This window comes from Dipodomys merriami, unplaced genomic scaffold (assembly GCF_024711535.1).
Source record: "Dipodomys merriami isolate MVZ:Mamm:240054 unplaced genomic scaffold, mDipMer1.0.p SCAF_50, whole genome shotgun sequence".
Taxonomy (NCBI): domain Eukaryota; kingdom Metazoa; phylum Chordata; class Mammalia; order Rodentia; family Heteromyidae; genus Dipodomys; species Dipodomys merriami.
The window spans coordinates 10810203-10832500 of NW_027206069.1; the positions used below are offsets into that span (position 1 = coordinate 10810203).

Here is a 22298-nt window from a genome sequence, read left to right on the forward strand (position 1 = left end):
TCTGAAGATGGATGCACTTAGTTTTTGCTTTGGGACTGTAGCTGGATATGCAGGGTCTGCTTCTCAAGATCTTCTAGTCTTCTTAGAAGATAGAGTCTGTCTGTGAACATTAAGAAGAGTGACAGGCTACATCAAAGCAATTAGAAATAAGAGTAGGGTGTGTGAAAGGAAAGTACATACCAGGAGAATTTGAGGGCAGTCAGAATAAGTAGCAAAAAAGATACCACTGATGTTTTTAAAATTGCCTGTCACCAAACAAGCAAATACTTGCAGAAACTGTTTAAGGCAGCTGGGCACAGGTGCTAGGTAATCCTAGCTACTCAGAAAGCTGAGACCTGGAGGATCTCTGTTCAAAAGTCAGCTTGGGCAGAAAAATCCATGAGACTCCATCTCCTGTTTACTGGTGTGAAGCCATACTGGAGTTGTGGCCAAGTGGTAGAGTGTCAGCTGAGAATCTGAGACCTTTATTTCCTGTCCTGGTATCTGCATAGAAAAAGGAAGAAAGGGAGAGGGGGTATGGGGAAGGGGGAAGGACTATTTAGGCCATCCAAGAACAAGGAAATATCTTTGTAGGAGAAAAAAGTTTCAAGCCCTTTGTCTAAGGAAGCAGCAGATCCCTGATTGAGATTGATTTCTGTATGCAGCATTATGACCTCTTTTATAAGGTTTTAGTACAATTCCTGTTCATAATTTCTCTATATAAGACGAAAGAAGTTTGCAACCAGCAAAGCCCTGAAACAGTCATCTGTCCCTTTTTCTTTGTCCCTTTTTCTAAATGAGGAAAGTGGGCCCCAGAGAATAATAAAATGATATAGAAAAATAATGAAATATGACATACCTGGTATTTGTAGGCTCCTTTGGTTGTATAACACTCTCATAGGTAGTACACTTGTTAGGACTGCAGGTGATGATTCTAGCTGTCCTTTTTTGAACAGTTACCATGTGCAGATCCTTGAGGAGCACAAGGCTGTGGACATTTAACACAACTCTGATCTTACCAATGAAGCCCATTTGATGTTAGAAACATCCCAATTTTGTTCTTGTTATTTGCTAAACTTCAAAAAGTTGTACAAGGGGGTTGCAATGTAACTTGTTGATTTAAGTGTCACCCCTTCCATCGCTCTCCCCCTGAAAGTCTGTTCTCTTCCCCAGACTCATCTCACTTTTCCACTTTTTTTTTTTTTTTTTTTTTTTTGTCATGGGGCTTGAACTTTGGGTCTGGGCACTGTCCCTGTGCTCTTCAGCTCAAGGCGAGGACTCTACCGCTTGAGCCACAGTGCCACTACTTTTCCACTTCTTTTATCACATGTGAACACTGAGTATACTGGCTTGATTTATCCCCAGTTCCCTTTTTCATTCATTCTCACAATGCCCCCTCCTCACACTTCCCCCTCTTAAAATCTCATTCAGCTTCCTGATTCTCATTTTGTTAAACTGATCATTGTTCTAAGGTTTACTCTATGCAGTTTCACTCTGGCATATATTATATTTTAGTAACTTAATCTTAAGTGTATGCATATGCCCTTGTGTATTTACACAGGAGGTTATATTTTGGGACCTACAAATCTGTCTATATCTCACATTTTTATTTGATCCATTCATCTATTACAAGGACATCATTTGTTTAGGGTGGCACAGCTAACTAGTGACCCATAGACCCAAGCAATCAGACCTTCAATCTTCTTCTAGTAATTAGTTAATAAACTCTTATTTACTTATTTGTTTATTTAGTGATGCTGGAGGTTGAACTTGGGGCCTTGCACTTGCTAGGCAGATGCTCTACTGCTGAGCCATGACTCAAGCCTGGTTTTGCTGTAGATATTTTGAGATAGGGTCTAGCTTTATGCCCAGGCACCTAGCAAGACCCTAGTGAGGACCTTGTCTCAAAAATAATGCAAAAAACCCAACTGGGTGCTGTTGGGTCCCTGGCTTTTTGGGAGGTTGGGAGGGTCACTGTTTGAGGCCAGCCTGGGCAGAAGAGTTCGTGAGACCCCTTCTTAAACCATAGATAGGGGTGTCATGTACCTGTCATCTTCAGCAACGTGAGACTGAAATTGGAAAGATGATGATTCTAGCCCTGTCCAGCCCAGGTAGGTAAGTCCATGAGACTCCAATGATGAAAGGCTGGGAAGTATTGATGTACACCTGTTATCCCACCAACAATGGGAAGCTTAAGATAGGTGGATTATGGTCCAGGTTTACATCACTGCAGGAATTGAAGCTAGTGCAATAAGGAATTGAAAGTGTGGCTCAGCCATAGAGAGAGAGCCTGCCTAGCAGGCAGAGAGTCTCTGTGTTCAAACCCTAGTACTACCGATACAAGTCCAATACAACAACAATAACATACATCCAAGAGGGATAATAAAGAGGAGCGAAAGTGTATCAGATAAAAAAAACCAAAACTATGTGCATGTATGGAGGTACCACAATGTAATCCCTTTGTATAATTAATACATGTTGGTGTAAATAAAGAAAACCAATGTGAAACAAAACCCAAGACCCAAAAAAAGAAGGCCATGTGCTCTGAGTATATAGGTCTCAGGTATCCTGGCTGCATTGTGGGATAAACTGTAGGGCATTTAACATGAATAACAGCAGTTAAGCAGTTAAGAGCTTGGGGCTCTTGCTTATTGTATGTTAAATGCTGCAGATGAGAACCAGGTGAGTGCTGAACCACCCACTGTCCACTTTGCCCGCCCAGCTCTTGTCCCTACTCCACACAAACCCTGTCCCATGGGTCAGTGAGCAAATCACCTCAGTTTTGCTTTCACTAGTTGGTTGCATTGAATGTTTTTTCCTTATAAGACCACATTTTATAACACTTTCTAGGAACTTGACTTTTAACCTTTTAACTTGGAATGATGGCAAAATCAAAGAGATTGACTCACCCTCATGGTAATTATAGGCTGTCTGACTCAACCATGCTATCCAGTGTAAGTTCAATTGAAAAATAATTTGTGGGTGATTAGGTTAATGGTCAATTGGCTCGAATGCTTTTATCTCTTACTATCTTGTCTGATGTGTTATTTGACTATTACATATATTATTCTCCTAAATTTAAATTTTCATTTTCTAGTCTTTGTAAGGCCTTGTAGTTATGTGTGTCTTGGGGTTTGGGGACCACCTTTGGAACAAAGACCAAGGAAAAGCTGGGTAATCTCATTTCAGTTAGATGCTTCATTCTTTTCTGTAATTAGAAAACTGCATACAAATTAAGGTCACTGTTTATTTGTGTGTGTGTGTGTGTGCTCATGCACATACATGCACACATGTGTACCAGTAGTGGGTTTGAACTCAGGGCCTGAATGCTATCCCTTAGTTTATTTCCCTCAAGGCTAGCACTCTACCACTTGAGCCACAGCTCCACTCTGGCTTTTTGGTGGTTCTCATGCCCCAGTTAGCTTTGAACCATGATCCTCAGATCTCAGCCTCCTGAGTAGCTAGGATTACAGGCACCTAGCTAGATTACCATGTCCTGAAGTCATAATCACGGTACCATACAGAAATTTATCCATTAATTAATTAAATTATCCATTTAGAGAGTGAGGGATATGTTTCATGTAAGGATGGGAAAGAATAAAATACTGATATGGATGTTAAGGATGTGTGTGTGTGTGTGTGTGTGTGTGTGTGTGTGTTAGTATGTGTGTATATGTGTGCTATTACTAGGGCTTGAACTCAGGGCCTTGTGCTCTCCTTTGTTTTTTATTCTCAAGCCTAACACTCTTAGCACTTGAATCACAGCTCTACTTCTGGCTTTTTACTAGTTAATTGGAGATCTTTTATACTTTTCTGCTTGGACTGGTTTCATATTATGAACCTAGGGTGACTTTTTTCTAAAATCAACATGTTATATATTAGAGAGGTAAAAAAAAAACGTTCTTTTATGGTTAGATATTACACAAATGCTGTAGGCAAGAAAATTCCTTAAGAAACTGAGTGCCGGTGGTTCACACTTGTAATCCTAGCTATTCAGGAGGCTGAGATCTGAAGATCATGGTTTGATGCCCGCCTGAGCAGGAAAGTCCATGAAACTCTTACTTCCTATAAACTACCCCCAAAAAAGCCAGAAGCAGAGCTGAGGCTCAAGTGGTAGAATGCTAGCCTTGAGCACAAAAGCTCAGACACAGCACCCAAGCTATGAGTTCAAGCCTCAAGACTGACACAGGAAGGAAGGAAGGAAGGAAGGAAGGGAGGGAGGGAAGCAAAGGAAGGAAAGAGAGAGAGAGAAAGGAAGAAAGAAGAAGAGAGAAAGAAAAGAAATAGGAGCCCCATAAGAAAGGAAGGAAGGGAAGAAAGAGAAAGCCCTTAGGAGTTCAGAGTTCCTAGGCAGATGTGTGCGTGGAGTCGGCCATTGGAGGTGGGTGGGATTCAGATTTGGAGAAAACCAGAGGCTAGAATGTGTAAGTGAATGTGGAGAGGTGTCAGCCATGTTCCTCCAGCTCTGAGGGCCTCTCTGCTCTGCCAGGGAGAACTCAGCATTTGGATTCAGATCATCTTCCCACTCCTCCCTGCCCCCCCTTGTACTCCCACCAAAGCATAGAATGGTCTGGAGATTTCCTGTGGCCTTTGTCCTCAGCACGTAGCTGGCCGGGCTAAGGCAGGTTACCTAATGGCAGGTGAGGATCCTGTCTTCATACAACTCTACAACCCTTGTGGGGTTTCTCTCATAGGTTTTCTACCCCCATGGTGTCCACCTTCAGTGGCCAGAATCGCTCCCAGATTTCTGTCCCTTTTCTAACAACCCCTGACACTTCCCCATTCAGATTTGTTTCCCCAGGCCCAGTTAATGTAGCATCTTACCATGAGCTGAACCTTGGAGTATTATTACCACTGGTACCTATAAATTGCACACCTCCTGACCATAAGTAATCTGTGTTCAGCCTCATCTTCTCATCAGATGGGAGTTGAGAATTGGGATGGGTTAGGGACCAGTTTGCCAAGCAGGAGAATGAGGCTTTAAATCGCACTGTCAAAGTGTTAGGCCTTTGCCCTGTGAACGTGGAGGGATCTTTGGAACTTTATGAATAGGAGATGTACATAATAAAAAGGGTAACAATTCCCATCCGTATTTGATGGAAATAAGGTTTTATTGGCTTGGATTTCTCTCTTCTGTTGTGACCTATTTTTACTCATTTTCCTCCCAGTGATATAGTAAAACTTGATTTCTTCCGTTAAGGTAGATTCTTTTCTCTTTATTTTCTGCTTTTCTCCAGGCAGCTGGAAGAACTTATTAGCCCTGTGATTTTCCTTATCTGTCTTGCTGTGACAACCTCATTGCTGATCTAACTTCCAGCTTCTGCTTTTACAATCTTCTTATGCAAACACATCATATACCTTTTTCCCTCCATGGCCTCCAAAAGTCATATTCTGAATTTGATCTCTCAACTAGAGCAGGCTTACATTATACTTACTTTCTGGTGCCAATACTGCCGATACTGGGACTTGAACTCAGGACTTGGAACTGTCCTTTAGCTTTTGGAACTGCAGCTCCACTTCTAGCTTTTTAATTGTTAGTTGAAGATAAGAGTCTCTTCTTGCCCAGGCTGGCTTCAAACCCTGATCCTCAGATCTCATCCTCCTAAGAGCTGAGGTGTGAGTCACTTCATTCTTGCAAGTCCTTGGTTTTAGGCCTTTTCAGTCTTTGGGAATTAATGCATGGCACAATGAACATGAGCTCCTTCCCTTTCCCTTGATCGAGGACTGGACTTCCAGTCCAAGTAACCTAGCATTTTTATTGTTTCCTTCATAACTCTCCCCAGGTTTATTAAAGTTTCTAATTTGAGCTCACTGTGCTAGACAGACACTAGACTACTTCACTTTCAAGAGGATTTCTCTGTATGTGCCAATCTTGAAGCTTAGTGATGTGAAGTACACACATACACACTACACATAGTGGAACTTTCAAGGAGAAATTTTGTATTGTTTTATTGGACTCTTTGAATATCTCCACCCCTGTGGTGAAAGATGATTACTCTCCTGAGAAATGGCTTTAAAACAAGACAAAAAAAAACCCACATACACAAGTAGAAAAAGAAATAACATCCCTAACCCATCTGCCTATATTTCTATATCACACGAATTGAATAGTTTGAGATGTGAAAATAAATAGCTGTTTTCATTAGAGAACATGAAAAGAGTCCATTTTACTGAGGGGATAGGTTATAAAATGGGAGGGGGTGTTTTCCCAGTTGTGTGAGAAGTGTAGACTTTCAGAGTCAGGGTTTGTGAAGAGGATCAGTGCTTGGCATGGTGTGGACTTTAAGTACCCTTCAGAGACCATGACTCGGGTGTTTGGTTCCTAGCCTGAGCTGCTACCAGGAAGTGGAGGAACCTTGAGAAGGCAGAGCCTAGCAGAAGGAAGTTAGGTCATTGGGGCAGGCCCTTGAAGGAGATATTAGAACACCAGTCTCTTTCTTTCTTTCTTTCTTTACTTCTCTGCTGCCATCCAGTGAGCAGTTTCCTTTTCCATGAGCTCCTGCTGAGTCGAAATAAACCTGTTTTATTAAGGAACTTTCCTACTAGGAAAGAAAAGTGCAGACTGCTGATACAGAGTCCAAGTACACAGGCAGTGTCTGAATACCTTCTGTAGACATATTTATAAATGCAGGTGAGCACACAGATCCACCTGTGTGTGGTGATATTAATTTGTAACTCCAGTATAGAGTCTTTGGGTAACTGTTATCAGTGGAACACTGTACATAGAAAAGTCAACATTGTATATGGAAGTGGAATTTTCCAAACCTATTCTTTGACTCCAGGGAGAATACTGGTAATACATTTCTCATTGGATACAAAACCTGGTGCCAATGGAATGATTGAAAGTATTGTGAGGTGGTAATTTCAGGTTTGAATATTGTGACAGCAGGTGGAGCTAACACTAGGAATTCTATTTCTAGGCCATTTAAAAAGCAGCAAGAGATACAAAACTTACATTAGTGTGCTTATATTGCAGAGCTTTAAGAATAGTAAATTATTAGCTTTGGGAAGTGATCACATTGTTACAACAGGAGAGCCAAGCTCAGTGAAGCCTCTGTCTTTTCAGAAAAGGGATTTGGTTTGTATGTGTATCCTTCTGGAAGACAGCATGGGGGCAGGGCATGCTAGAAAGCACAATTTAGTATGTCCTCAGTGATTTGACTCCTCCCCTTTGAGTCAAAATCATATAAGGTATGTGACTGGGGGAGCAGTATAAAAGAACTCGATCAGTGTACCAAGTTACTTGTGTTATTTATTAGATTCTTTCTAAGCTGTAATAAAACATACAATTTAAATCTGCATACATTTTCTCCTAATAAAAACTAAAGAACATTTGCTTTTTAATACTCCAAGAGTATGAAATACAGGCCTGGATATTTTATAGCTCCAAATACATATGTGGCATCCAAATACATAATGTATTTGGTTTTTAGCATATATTCACTGTTCAAAATAATAGATTTCTTTATGACATTTTCATATACACATATAACGTTCTTAGATTATGTTCTCCACTTCTGCTCGGCTTTCTCTTGTTCCCCTTCCTCCAGGTCCCCTTTCCTTTTCCCAGGTAATCTCTTTCTACACTGTGTGTGTGGGGCCGGGGGAGGTGGAGGCTTGGACTCAGGGCCTAATATTGTGCTCTCACACAGTTTCTTGGCTCATAGCAGGCACTACACCACTACACAATCATGCATCAAACCATAGGACGGTGCTATAGCCCCATCATTTCTCTAAGTCAGGTGCAGTGATAAGTCAAGTGCATTTTCCTACTCTCTGAATTTTGTTTATTTTGTACTAGATTATCGTCTATATATTAAAGTCGGAGTTTGTACAATGACAGTTCATTTTGCTGGCTATGTGAATAAAGTGACCTACTTTCTGGGCATTACTTTGCAGTTATAAGATGAGTTATAAGTTCTTCTAAGTTATAAACACATCTTAATGCTTTTTGCTGAAAACTAGAAATAACATCTTCCTACTTTTTTGTTTCTGTTTTAGTTTTGGTTGTTGATGGGTCTCAAACTCGGACTTTTTTGCTGAAGGCTAGGGCACTACGAACTTGAGCCACAGTGCTACTTCTGGTTATTTGGTGGTTAATTGGAGATGAGTCTCTGCCCAAGCTGGCTTTGAACCATGATCCTCAGACCTCAGCCTCCGGAGAAGCTAGGATTACAGATGTGAGCTACTGGTCTCTGGTTCTAGTTGTTCTTTTTAGCCGTACTGAAGTTTGAATTCAGGGCTTGAGTTCACTAAGCAAATGCTCTGTCCTTTTAGCCACCCCTAACTTGTTTGCTTTGGTTATTTTTCAGGTAGGATCTTGTGTTTTTGCCCAGAACCATCCTCAGGCCATTGTCCTCCTATCTTTGGCCTCCCACATAGCTAGGATATCTGGCTTGTTAAATTGAGATGGAGTCTAGCTAACTTTTATGCTTAGGCTGGCCTTCAGCCTGGGTCTTTCTGATCTCTTTCTCCAAAGTAGATGGGATTATAGATATGAGCTACCATGCTCAGCTTTTATTTGTTCATTGCATATTACTTATTCAGCAAACATGTAATAGCTGTCCACGACATGTAGAACACAAGGCAAAGTCTTGGAGATGAAATTCTGGACAGTGCAAACTACTTTCCCTGCAAGTGTGGACAGATAATTACCACAGATCGTAATCACAAACACTGGACTCCATCACAGCAAAGTGACTTTACTAGGAGAAATCAGGGAAGCCTCAAAGATGGAGATGATGCTCAAGCTACATCTGGAAGGAGATATAAGCAGAAATAAAGGAGAAGGTGCTTTTCAGGTGGTATGCTTCTATAACCAAAGGTAGCAGGTGCTCAGAGCACTGGGGATTTTGCTAGGGAGACCACCAGAGAAGTAGGCTGGGGTCAGATTATAATTAGTCCCATAAAATCCACCATCATCAATGAAGAAATTAATGAAGAATTGAAACCTGGTGCTGGTGGCTCACACCTATAATCCTAGCTACTCAGGAGGCTGAGATCTGAGTATCGTGGTTCAAAGCCAGCCTGAGGAGGAAAGTCCATGAGACTCTTATCTCTATAAACTACTCAGAAAACAAGAAGTGGCACTGTGGCTCAAGTGGTAGAATGCTTGCCTTGAGCTGAGTGAGTGCCTAGGCCCAGAGTTCAAACCACTTGACTGTCAAAAAAAAAAAAAGAAAGAAAGAAAGAAAAGAAATTATTTAAGAATTTCAACAGCTCCAGAAGCAACTTAATTTATTTGCTTTTGAGGTTTATGAAATTAATGTGGATATGCTCTTCTGTCAGTATGGCTGACTAAACTTCAATGTTAACTTCAGCTAGCATTTTAAAGTATGTTCTCTGGTCACTGGGCAACTCAATGGCAGTGGACCTACATCATCAGTTGCTATCCTTCGCATCTACAGGGAGGGGGAAGGGCTACCCATGCTAATTTAGTACAGCGCAGTCACCCTGTGGAGCGCAGGTGCTGTGCTTCAGCCACGTGTACATGGTGTCAGTACTGAACATGCACAGACTTTGTCCGTCTGCCCTTAACACTAACAATTATTTACATAGCTTATATTGGGCATCATGAGATGACTTAAGGTATTTGGCAGGATAGGTGTTGGTTGGACATAGTCCAGATGGCCCAGTGGATGCTGGGAAATGTGCCTTGCTTGCCTCCCTGCAGCTTCCCCTTAGTTGTTTGTATAGCATTGGATGCTTGTCATATTCCAGTCACAACTCCTCCCACCAGTCTTCCTCTTTATCCAGACTTCATCTTTTTTTTAAATTTTATTTTTTGAGCTTGTAGTACTTGAACTCAGGGCCTGGATACTGTCCCTGAGCCTCTTTATGCTCAAGGCTAATACTTTACCACTTGAGCCACAGTGCCACTTCTGAATTTTGAGTGGTTAATTGGAGATAAGAATCTCATGGGAATTTTTCTGCCAGCCTGCCTTCAAACCAAAATCCTCAGATCTCAGCCTCCTGAGTAGCTAGGATTACAGGTGTGAGCCACTGGCGCCCAACTCTCCTCTCCTTAAAGCACCCCTCAACTCAGAATGTATAGGTTATGCTTGCCATCTGATTTCCAGCCCACCACAAACATTCCAAGCCTAAAGCTATTGTGGCAGCCATGTCTGTAGATAGTCATTTCTCCAGGACTGAGAGAACCAACAAAATGGTAGGACTGGAAGTAACGTTTTTCAGATCACTTCTGTGATAAAGATGATCAGGCCAGGCGTCAGTGGCTCCCGCCTGTAGTACGAGCTACTCAGAAGGTTGACAACTAAGGATCATGGTTTGAAGCCAGCCTGGGTAGGAAAGTCTGTAGGACTCTCATCTCCAATTAACTACCAAAAAAGCTGGGAGGGGAGCTGTGGCTCAAGTAGTAGGTAGAGCTCTATCCTTGAGCAAAAGAAACTCAGGGATAAGCACCCAGGCCTTGAGTTCAAACCCCAATACTGGCACCCCCCCCAAAAAAAATTGCAATCAGATCATGTCAATTCTCAACTCAAACCTTTTATTGCTTCCTATTGCAATTTAAATGAAGCCCAGATTATTCCCTTTGGCTCAAGAGGACCTGTGAGATCTGACCTTGCCTCCTTTACCAGCCTTGTCTTCTCTCCTTCCCTGTCTCCCACTCTCCCCCTCCCTTTTTCACCCTCTCCCTCTTTGGTCTTCTCACGGTTTTCCAGCCATACATGGCCTCTTTTCATTTTCCCACCTTCCTAACTGGTGGTCTTGGCATAGACTGCTTTCATTGATGCTTAGGTCTTATCTAAGTATCTCCTGTAAGAGGCCTCTCCCTCACTAGGCTGTGCTCCAAGTGTTCCCCCAGTCTGTTTCTGTGGCCTAGTGTGCTAATGTGGCCCTTACCTAATGACCCCCTATATCCCAGCTGAGCCAGTGTTTTCCTTGGAACCAGACTCATGTCCTTCTCTTCCCCGTATGTTTCCAGAGAGTCCTAAAAATATAAATCTGAATTGGTTTTTTTTTTTTTATTAAATCTTTGACTTTTTAAAATTAAATCCTTGACTTTGAATAAGAGAACCTAGGCAAATTAAGGGGATTATTATTAGCATTAGCATTTTTTTTTCTTTTTTTTTGGTCAATTGTGGGGCCTGAACTCTGGGCCCGGGCGCTGCCCCTCAGCTCTTCAGCTCAAGACTAGTGCTCTACCACTTGAGCCACAGCGCCACTTCTGGCTTTTTCTGCTTATGTGGTGCTGAGGAATCAAACCCAGGGCCTCATGCATGCAAGGCAAGCACTCTACCACTGAGCCACCTTCCCAGCCCCTATTTTTGGCATTTTTAAACTGTTTTAGAGCTGCTGGTGGCTCATGCCTGTAATCCTAGCTACTAAGGAGGCTGAGATCTGAGGTCATGGTTCAGAGCTAGCCCAGGCAGGAAAGTCGGTGAATCTCTTTATCTCCAATAAATCACTAGAAAACTGGAAGTGGCACCATGGCTCAAGTGATAAGAGCACTAGGCTTGAGCTGAAAAGCTGAGAGACAGCGCTCAGGTCCAGAGTTCAAGCCCCATGACCGCCACCACCAACAACAAAAAACACAAAAAATCTTATTTTAGAACAAAAAAAGTATTTTAGGAAAGATAGACTGAACACCCGTGGCTTTACTACAAAGCAAAATGTCCCATGTGGTTTATTACATGATTTGGTCTATTTTTAAAACAGAATGATAGCTTTTTAAAAATGGAAATCAAGCATTATAAAAATGAACTTCTCTCTCTAAATATATATACACACACATATTGAGCTCAACTCACTTACATGTTTAAATTCTTGGCTCTGCTTCTTAAACCTACTGCAAAGATCACATTAGAATTCAGTTTAATAGACATTGTAAGCACAGTATCCAATCTCACATTATCCTGCTGGGCTCTTTTATTAGGCGAGTCACAGGAAGCTAAGCCCGAAGCTGCTGGGCACATTGTGGGGTGTAGCCAGGGCTTGGAGTAGAGCCAGCTCTATTGTTTATGGAATATTCTCTCCACCTTTATCTGGGGGGTTGCAATTGGTATTGACTTTTGAGAAACTACTTCTCTGACCTGATCTCCCAGTTGGAAGTAAAAAAAAGCACCCTGCTGAAATGACATCTGTTTAGGAAAAAGAGAGAGAGATCAAAGTAGCATAAAGAAAGAAAATTAGGAGAAACCCTATTTAATAAGTAGCTTTATGCCCATCTTTTAGATCTGTTAGAGACCAAGTTCAAACTTTCTCAAGGTCGTCAGTCCTTTATCCCTTAGAAAAATCTCCATGAACAGAAGGGTGTCTGCCATTTTCACGATGGATTGCTTAGGGTTGGACTTACTTAGCAAGTAGCCGAATGTCTTTTGTTTTGTTTTGTTCTTTGTCTTTTATTTTGGTCAGTCATGGGGCTTGAGCTCAGGACCTGGGTGCTGTCCCTGAGCTTTATTGCTCAAGCCTCTCTAGCACTTTGAGCTACAGCTCCACTGCCAGTTTTCTGGTGGTTAATTGGAGAGAAGAGTCTTACTGACTTTCCTGCTTTCATACCTCCATCCTCAGATCTCAGCCTCTTGAATAGCTAGAATTACAGGTGTAAGCCACCAGTGCCCTGCAGAATTTTTTTTTTAACTCTAGGAATAAATACCATTTATGAACTTAAGACTATTGGTTTCTTTATGATACTTCTTACTATTCATGTCTGTTTTTTTTGAGAGAGATACTCATCCTCACAATGAATTTTTTCCCCCGACTTCTAGGTTTATCACTTGAGGAATTTGTAAATATTGTTCGGAAAAAGAAGGAAGCTCAACTGTATCGGAATGAGATAAGACACATCTTCACAGCTTTTGATGTGCACTGTAAGTCTCTTTAAAATGTTAAAATGTTTTGATACTAAAAATTGCTGTTAAGGAATTAGAAATAGAAATGACTACTCAGGGAGTCAGATATGCAATATATACTTGGAGAAGTATTTTACTGTATTCTTTTGCTAATATCTTAGGTATTAGTGGGAATTTTGTTTCCTCTATTGTGATCTTAAGTTCTCGGCATATACTATTGATGAGATAATATTTGCACTTTTATATAACATATACTATACCTCTGTACATACATATTATACCTGCACTGTGGTTACAGCATGGGTGGATATGGGCTAAAGCCACTTGTGAAAGGATAGGAGACTGAACTGCTTCTGCTTACAGCTCCTGTGTTGACCCACATGTGGCTGGGGAGTTGTTTCCCATACTGGCTGTGGCTGAAAAGGTGTCTGCAGATCTCCAACCCCACAGATTCACCCAGATAAGATGAATGGGGTTTCTAGACTCTGTGTCTTGACTGCTGTTAGGATTTCTTTCTGTATATTAATGTATCATAAATCTAATAGTAAATAAGAAACTAAGTGAATCTTGAAGACTGAAATGTTTTTGGCAATTCACAGACTCAAAGCCTAATGGTATTAGGGCAGCCATAGCTCTAGATAGTCTTTTTCCCCAGGACTAAAAGAACCAGCCAAAGGGCAGTGCTGGCAATGACCTTCCTAGTAATTTGGGAATGTACTGAAGGGGAGAATTTCACTAGATTCTTAAATTCTCCCACCAAGGTCATCTCAGATTACCTTCAATGAAAGCTCACCTATAAATTACTACTTTCTTTGTAACAGCATATTTAAATAAATATTTGGATTGAAGTAATATTTCATAGAGTTTACAGAAGTAAGTGAATGTCATATGTTTTCAAATAGATCGTGGATTTTTAACTTTGGAAGATTTCCAAAAGGCATTTAGACAAGTGGCTCCCAGGTTGCCAGAAAGGACTGTGATTGAGGTGTTCAGGTAAGGCTCTTAAAATCTTGATGTCAGTCTTTACTATTTGATTGACCATTGTCTCTGTGAGTTTATAGTTTTATGGGGAAGTCTGTGCTAATTTTCTGCGGCTGGATACTTCCATCTCAACACAGTATTTCATAGCTCCTGAAAGGCAATCTGTAGTCAACTGTGACTCCAGCCACACCTCTGACAGTAGCAGGAAGAAAGCGAGCACTTGGTATATTTACATTATCAATCAAAAAGTGTGAATATATATTTTTGAATGTGGATACTGAGGTTCTCCCATGGTGCAGGGTACATGTGGCTCTTGAATTGTCTGGAGAGAGATGATGAGGGTGACTAATGATGGCCTTTGTTTGCTTTCTAAGCTGTGGATGCAGGCTGCAGTTCACAGATAGCTGATAAAGTGGTTTAAAGATTATATCATTATCAGCTGGCCTGATAATCCTAGCTACTCAGGAGGCTGAGATCTGAGGATCATGGTTCAAAGCCAGCCTTCAGGAAAGTCTGTGAGATGCTTATCTCCAATAAACCACTAGAAAACAGGAAGTGGCGCTATGGCTCAAGTTGTAGAGTGCTCATGTTGAGCTGAAGAGCACAGGGACAGCACCCAAGCCCAGAGTTCAAGCCCCATGACGGACAAAAAAAAAATTATATTGAACTAATCCTGACAAAATGGACAAGTGGCTTAAAGGTAGTTTCTCTTAGAAATCCACAGATTGAAGGTAATCTTAATAGCACAAGCTCATGTGGACATGGGAAAATGGCAGGGCTCTCTCATCTCTGACATCTGCCATGAACTGTCACCATGTGTGTTAGTTAGGGTATATGCATTTCTCTCATGTATAAGAATGGCAACCCACATCTGCATGAAAGTAACAGAGTTGTAAAGGACCTGGGTCTCCCTTTCTTGTTGCTATAGCTTCCTTATACATGGCTGCCCTTTGCTTCAAGATGGCTGCTTAAGTTGCAGTCACCAAATCTAAATTCCAGCTAGTTTGTGGCAAAGGAGGCAGATCTGTACTCTTTTTAAAAGGCTGTGTATTTATTAGTCCTTCTTATATCCCAGAGACCAGTATTTCCATTGAGGCTATGCACCTCTGCAAGGGAGCAGGTAGAGGGGCTTAGAAAATGTAGGCTCTGCTTTGAACAAGTTATCATGTACCCACTAGCTGACGTTCCAAGGCTGAGAAAGGGGAGGGAATGGATAATGGGAGACATCAGATATTCTCATTAGAGAGAAAATTTAATGAGCCAGCCCTGCTCAATAGAAATCACTGAACAGCTTAGTTGACTCAGGACTCAACATCATCACTACCTCAGTGATATATTTGAAATTCATTTGCTGCACCTGCACAGTTCACAGGCAAACAAACCTGTGCAAGCTACTGAAGAGGGGCAGAGAAGGGCTATACTTTATACTTGCTTCATTCAGTGAAAGTCAATTCTTTTAAGCATACTAGCATCTTTTTGTATACTTCTTGAAGAGATGGGTAATTGAATAGCAATGTATTTCTACCTTCTAGAGGTTGTTTTAACAAGGAAAATGGAAAATCTTAACCATTTGCCTTTTTAAAAAGCTGTCCACATTTACTGACCATTATATGTTTCAGTGGTTATTGTATATGCTGCATTGTAGAGATTTTTTGAAAAATATATTTCCATGTACCCTTTCCTAGTAGAAGCAGTGTTTTAACAATGAGTGAGAAAAGTATCTGTTCCCAGAAGAAACAAGTGAAAAATGAGAATGTATTCCTTTTAATATAGATATTTGAAAATGCGAATATATTAAAAAAATGGTAGGTGCCATATATTAAAATTTTCACATCTATACTCACTAAATTGGAAAGAGAGGGTTCTAATCTGGACTCAGAAAAGCTCATGAAGAGTCAATGGTTTTAGGGTACTTTTTTGTGTTTTGTTGTGTTTTTTGATTCATTGGTAATACTGGGGTATAAACTCAGAGCTTTATGCAGGCTAGCAGATGCTCTACAGCTTGAGCTATGCCCCGAGTCCTTTATGCATTTTCGCCTGGGCTGGCCTAGATCATAGTCCTCATATTTATGCATCTTGTGTAACTGGAATGAGAAGTGTGCACCACCTGCCCAGCTTATTGGTTGAGATGGAGGTCTTGTAAGTTTTTGCCCAGGCCAATCTTGAATCATGATCCTCACCATTTCCACTGGGATTACAGGTGTGAGCTACTGTGCTTGTATCACATTTTTTTTAATGTGAAAGTTTATAACTAATACATTTTCATAAGTGACTGTTATGTAAGGAAAGATGGACATTTGCTAGCTATGACAAAATAATAATAACATAACAACAACAATAATAATGTTTGAAAATCTTGTAAACCATTATTCAAGGATAGAATTAAAAACTGAGATTGTTAGGGCCGTTTCTCATTCAGGGATACATAATTAATTGCATGAGACATCTATGATAGCCATTAAAACTAAGTATAAAACAAGTTGAAGTTCAAAGCCAGCCTAGGCAGGAAACTCTGTGAGACTCTTATTTCTAGTTAACCACCAAGAAAAGACAGAAATGGAGCTGTGGCTCAAGTCGTAGAGCAACAGCCTTGAGCAAAAAAACTAAGGGACTGCACCCAGACCCACACTTCAAGCTGTAGTACTGGCACAAAACAATAATAAAACAAAAATAAAAACAAGTTGAACTTCAAATTGACAAAGGATTAAAACAAAGATGTTCAGTATATCAAGTAACAGTTATTCTTAATGAATATTACTAGAAATCTCTAGTGACACACTCCATTTCTGTGCCTCCATTACCCTCCCAAAGACAGGTAAAGGAACAAACAAAACAGAAAAGAAGAGAAAAAAAATCTCTGTTCCTGTTTCCTAAAGTTCATTTTGATAAATACTATTTTCTATCAGAGGCACAGAGGCATTGCGCCTTGCGTTCCTCTCCTAAGAGTATCTTCCTTTGGTCTCACTGTGTGTTAATGCCTAGAGTCCTGTATAATTTATTATGTCCCAATGTATTTTAGATGTAGCTTCCACATATGAGGGAAAACATATGCTGTTTGTTCCCCTGAGCTTGCCTTACTTCACTTAGCATGATTTGTTCTAGGTCCAATCCATTTCCCTGCAGATAACATAGTATTCTTCTTTCTAATGGTGGTGTAAAATTCCATTGTATATAGGAACCACATTTTTTGGATCCACTCATCTATTGTAGGGCATCTGGGTTGTTTCCATAACTTGACTATTGTGAATAGTGTGGCAGTGAACGTGGATGTGCGTTTTTACAGTATCCTATCTTATGATGTTCTGGGTAATGCCCAGGAGTGGTATGAATGGGTTGTAGGGAAGAATATTGAGTTTTTTGAGGAACCTCCAGACTGCTGTCCAGAGTGGTTGTACTAGTTTACATTCCCCACAGTGTAATAGAGTTCCCTTTTCCCCACATCCCCACCAACATTTATTGTTTGGATTTCACAATGTTGGACAATCTAACTACAGTGTGATGGACTCTCAGAGTTTAAACTGTTACATATTTTTAATTATATTAACAACATAAACCTAGAATAAATGATAAATAAAAATATTAAGTGATGTTGTAAGCTCAAAAAGGAGAGCAAATATTTGTTATAGAAATAGAGATGTGTAACACACAAAGCCCTATATTTTGGTACAGTTTTTAAAAATAAGAATCAGCCTTTGAGACTGTTAGTGATGTAAACTTTGATAATGTTTGTTTTCAAGTCTACTTTCATTATTTGTTTTTGCTGGTCATGGAGCTTGAACTCATGGCCTGGGCACTGCCCTGAGCTTCTTTTTCTGAAAGCTAGTTCTTTACCACTTGAGACCCAGCACCACTTCCAGCTTTTTTGGTTGTTTATTGGAGATATGAGTCTCACAGACTTTCTGGCCCAGGCTGGCTTTGAACCGCAATCCTCAGATCTCAGCCTCCTGAGCAGCTAGGATTACAAATGTGAGCCACTGGTGCCCAGCAAGGCTAAACTCACTTTTTGAGAACCTGGAGTAGCCTTTGGCTTAATCTACCAATGTGAATAGAGTTCATTTCCCAGGCCCAGAGGCACCCAGAAGAAAGCTAATCTTTAAAGGTACTCTGTAGGAAGGCAACTAGAAAGGGAAATTTTAACTGAACTCCAAATCCTTTGTGGTTTGAATGACTGAAAAAAAATTAATCTTTACCATCTTCTACTCAATGACTACAAGTTTTTTCCCAAAGAAATTTCTAAAGATTGAGGAAATTCCTCATACTATGTTTTATTTTGTAAACCAAGTCAAGCTTCAATAAAGCAATAAACAAGTAATAAATGATTCAAAGAGACTTGGACATTATGCATCAAAGAGTCATTTCGCTTTCTAATGTGAGCAATAATGATGCATCATTCATTAATTCAGAGTGTCACAATAACTAAACAAGACCTTTATTTATTTATTTATTTATTTATTTTAGTGGAAAGGTGATTTATAGAGGGATTACAATTACATAAGTAATGTAATTAGTACATTTCTTTTCAAACAGTGTTACCCCTCACCTGTTCTCTCCTGCTTTCCCTCCCTGTTACTCTCCTCCCCCCAAGTTGTAAAGTTCATTTCCAATATAGTGTCTACTGAGTATCGCTGTTGCAGTGGTTCACCCTTTGTCCCACTGTTTCTGTGATTCCCCTTCCCTTCCCCAAATCAGATAAATGTATACACAAGACAAAGGGTACAGAAATCAAGAACAGTGACAACAGGGAATAAACCAAAGGGGGAAAAAGAAACAACTGCAAACAGTTTACTAGAAAAACCTCTTGTTTCCATTTCTTGGAGTTCATTTCAATAATTATTATTTTATATGATCATATGCACATAGCCATTGAGCCCTTGTAATCCTCTGCTAAAACTATCCTAGACATATTCTGGTTATTACAAATGAAGGAATCCAAGCAGCCAACAACCCATGAAGTGGGCTAAAGACTTATAAGAGAGACTCCTCTGAAGAAAAAATAAGAATAGCCAATAGACATATGAAAAAATGTTCAACATCTCTGGCTATAAAAGAAATGCAAATCAAAACAACATTGAGATTCCATCTCACCCTAGTTAGAATGGCCTCTATCAAGGGAATGCTACTACATATTTTGTTAGTGGGAGTGTAAACTTGTTCAATCACTCTGGAAAGCAATGTGGAGGTTCATCAAAAGACTAAATATAGAGCTCCCCTATAACCCAGCAATCCTACTCCTGGGCATTTACTCAAATGACCACAAACAAGGCCACACTAAAGCCACCAGCACAACCATGTTCACTGCGGCATTATTTACCATAGCTAAGATATGGAATCAACTCAGATATGCCCCTTAGCAGATAAATGGATATAAAAAACCATGGTATATATACACAGTGGAATACTGTGTTTCTATCAGAATGAATGACATTGCCCATTCATAAGGATATGGAATGACTTGGAAAAAAATTATATTAAGCAAAGTAAGCCAGATCCAAAGAAATATAAATATTTAAGGTAGTGGAATGCTTAAATATTGTGGTGATACTTAGTGATTTTATCATGAATAAGCAGTGTGCCCTGTATGTTTGCATGTATGCATGCATGTATATATGTATGAATATATGTATGTTGGTACCAGGCCTTGAACCCTTGTTCCTTTTACTTTTTTTGCTAATGACCAGCACTCATCATTTGAACCATGCCTTCAGCCTCACTTTTTGCAGTCTTTTCTACTCCAGCTGATTTCTAACTGAAGAAACTGCACTTCTAACTCAGATCTTAGCTTCCTGAATAGAGATGATTATGGGTATTAGCCTCCAGTGCCTTGCCAGTTTTATTTCTTATTAATCCAAACTAATTGTGCAAAGAGGTTTCACTGTGATACTTATATTCACAGAATGTACTTTGGTCAAATATATGTACACACAAACTCATATACACGTGTGTGTGTGTGTGTGTGTATGTGTGTGTTTGTGTACATACTCAGGGTTGATAACATTCACTTTGTGTCTTGTGATAACAGTTGCTTCTCTGTGTCATCTTTGTTCTAGAGTTAAATAAATTCAGAGCTTACCTCCAAAGTTTTTGTTGAGCTGAAACTTGTCCTTTTCTGGTGATCATAAGTACCATAGCCTCTGTGACCTTTTATTTTAAATATATCTCTCTCATATTTTTATATATGCACATATACACTCATCTGGGCAGTTGCACTTAAATTATAGAATGGATCAAATGCTGATATTTCTGAGTCACCATTTCCTTTGAAATGCTGAGTATTTCTTGTGTTATAAGACTCTTAAGTATTCTTGTCAATTGCTTTATCAGTTGCCTGCTTTACTTACTACACAGTGTGTTTTCTTCAGTGTCTCCTCTCTTTTGTGCTGTGTTCAATGTGCCTTTCTCCTGTTTGGGTTTCTTTTCTTTTCCTCTTAGATTTCGTTCTTGAATTGTAGCTGTCAATTTTTCATAACCTTTTATTACTTCTTTTATTTTTGTTGGTACTAGGGGGTTTTAACTCAGAGCCTTGTTTTTTGTTTTTAGTGGGTGCTTGCTTAGGGCATACAAATTATTTTGTTCTTGTGCTAAATTTTATTTATTTTTTGATGGAAAACAAGAATGCCATGAAATAGTATCCATGTCAGGTGTTAGTGGCAGCAGAGGTTGGGGAATACAATTATTTATTTTATTTTGTTTTGTGCTGGTCCTGGGGCTCAAACTCAAGGACTGGGCACTGTCCCTATGTTTTTTGGTCAAGGTTGGTGGCTTTACTACTTGAGCTACATTTCTACCACTTCTGGCTTTTTGGTGGTTAATTGGAGACAAGAGTCTCATGGACTTTTCTGCCTGGGCTGGCTTTGAACCTTGGTCCTCAGATGTCAGTCTCCTGAGGAGTTAGGATTACAGGTGTGAGCCACCAGTGCTCCACTGGAACACAATTTTAAAAGGGAATTCTGGGAGGACCAGGAACATTTCATGCCCTGGCCATAGTAGAGGCCAGAATGGTATGAGCTGTGGTAGAATGAATGAAGCAAGTGCTTCCAGCATATTAGGTAGAAGAGTCATGACAGAGACAGGGAGTCTAAAAAGAATGATATAAGACAGCATTTGTTTCTTCAAATCATTTGCATCTCTTTCAAAATCGTATTCCTCACTATGTAACCTCCTGTAATTCCTTTCTATAAGCAGCCAATTTGTTACATACCATTTTCTTGGACAATCTCTAATAAAATAAAGATTCCCAGTCATCATTTTGTGCATCAGAATGAGTCTAAGTATACTTATATGACCTCAATATGATCACAGTTATTACAGTGGGTAATCACTTGGGAGAATATGGTTATTGATCTGTAAGTATCTTCATGCTTCAAAAGAAGACTTGATGGTATATCTCATCCTGTATAGACACACACAGACAATAATCAGCAGGTATACCTGCGGTGCTACTGTCCTGGCCAAAGAAATATGCTTGTTGGGTTTCTATTTTCATTTCATGAATTTTTGTGTCTTCTCTTCCATGATAATGCATTTTTAGTTTAGTTGTTTCTTTCAGAAGTGCCTTTTCCTGATGACCCTCATGTAGTGCTTACTGGATAGGGAGAAAATAAATATGCCTAAGTTTTTCATCTGACCTCAGAATTTCTCTGAGGGATTCGTAGGGACTTTTACATGTCATATACTGAATAAAGCTGGACTTCAAAAGTATAGCCATAAATGGCATCTGTATAAAGAAGGGAAGTTTGGAGAGGAAAATCAGTGAGGGAATGGTAAGAAGAGGGTCCTGGGGTCAATTGTCATTGAAGTACTCTATATGCGTGTATGAAAACAGAATAATGAAATAGTCAAAATAGAGGAAAGGAGAACAAGAAAGACCAAGAGAAGAGGGAGAATTTGATCAAAGCAGAACATATACATGTATGGAACTATCACGAGACCCCTTTGCACAACTAGTATACACTAATATTTTTTCACTCAGGTATAAAATGATAACATTTTTGAGGTGATGGATATGCCAATTATCCTGATTTGATGGTTATACAGCATATGTGCACACATGTTAAAATATCACACTGTAGGTTGTAAATAGATATGTGGCTTTATTTTTAGATTACATAAAGTGTTGATTGATCGTGGTCAAACAAATATCTCAAAACAAATTTTTTAATTTATTTTTTATTTTTGTTTTTATTTATTTATTTATTTTGTTGGTCATGGGGCTTGAACTGTGGGCTTGAGTGCTGCTCCTGCACTCTTCAGCTCAAGACAAGTGCTCTACCACTTGAGCCACAGTACCACTTCCTGTTTTCTAGTGATTTATTGGAGATAAGAGTCTCACAGAGTTTCCTGCCCCGACTGGCTTTGAACCACAATCCTTAGATCTCAGCCTCTTGAGTAGCTAGGATTACAGGCATGAGCCCCTGGTAATTTTTTTTTATTTAAAAAAAATATAGTTTTATTGGGCTGGGATGTAGCTCAGTGGCAAAGCACTTGCCTAGCAAGTGCAATGTCCTGGGTTCGATCCCCAGAACCACA

The 22298-nt window shown here is 39.9% G+C and overlaps 1 protein-coding gene across 2 annotated transcripts in view; it reads left to right on the forward strand.

The window, feature by feature from the left end:
• The window catches only part of LOC138810592 (EF-hand calcium-binding domain-containing protein 11), a 135895-nt gene that overhangs the window by 6676 nt on the left and 106921 nt on the right, over positions 1–22298 (forward strand). For both annotated transcript variants that reach the window (XM_069997794.1, XM_069997793.1), the window contains exons 4-5: positions 12708–12809; positions 13694–13784. In XM_069997794.1, coding sequence (XP_069853895.1) covers positions 12708–12809; positions 13694–13784 — 193 coding nt within the window. The remainder of the gene's footprint in view (positions 1–12707; positions 12810–13693; positions 13785–22298) is intronic.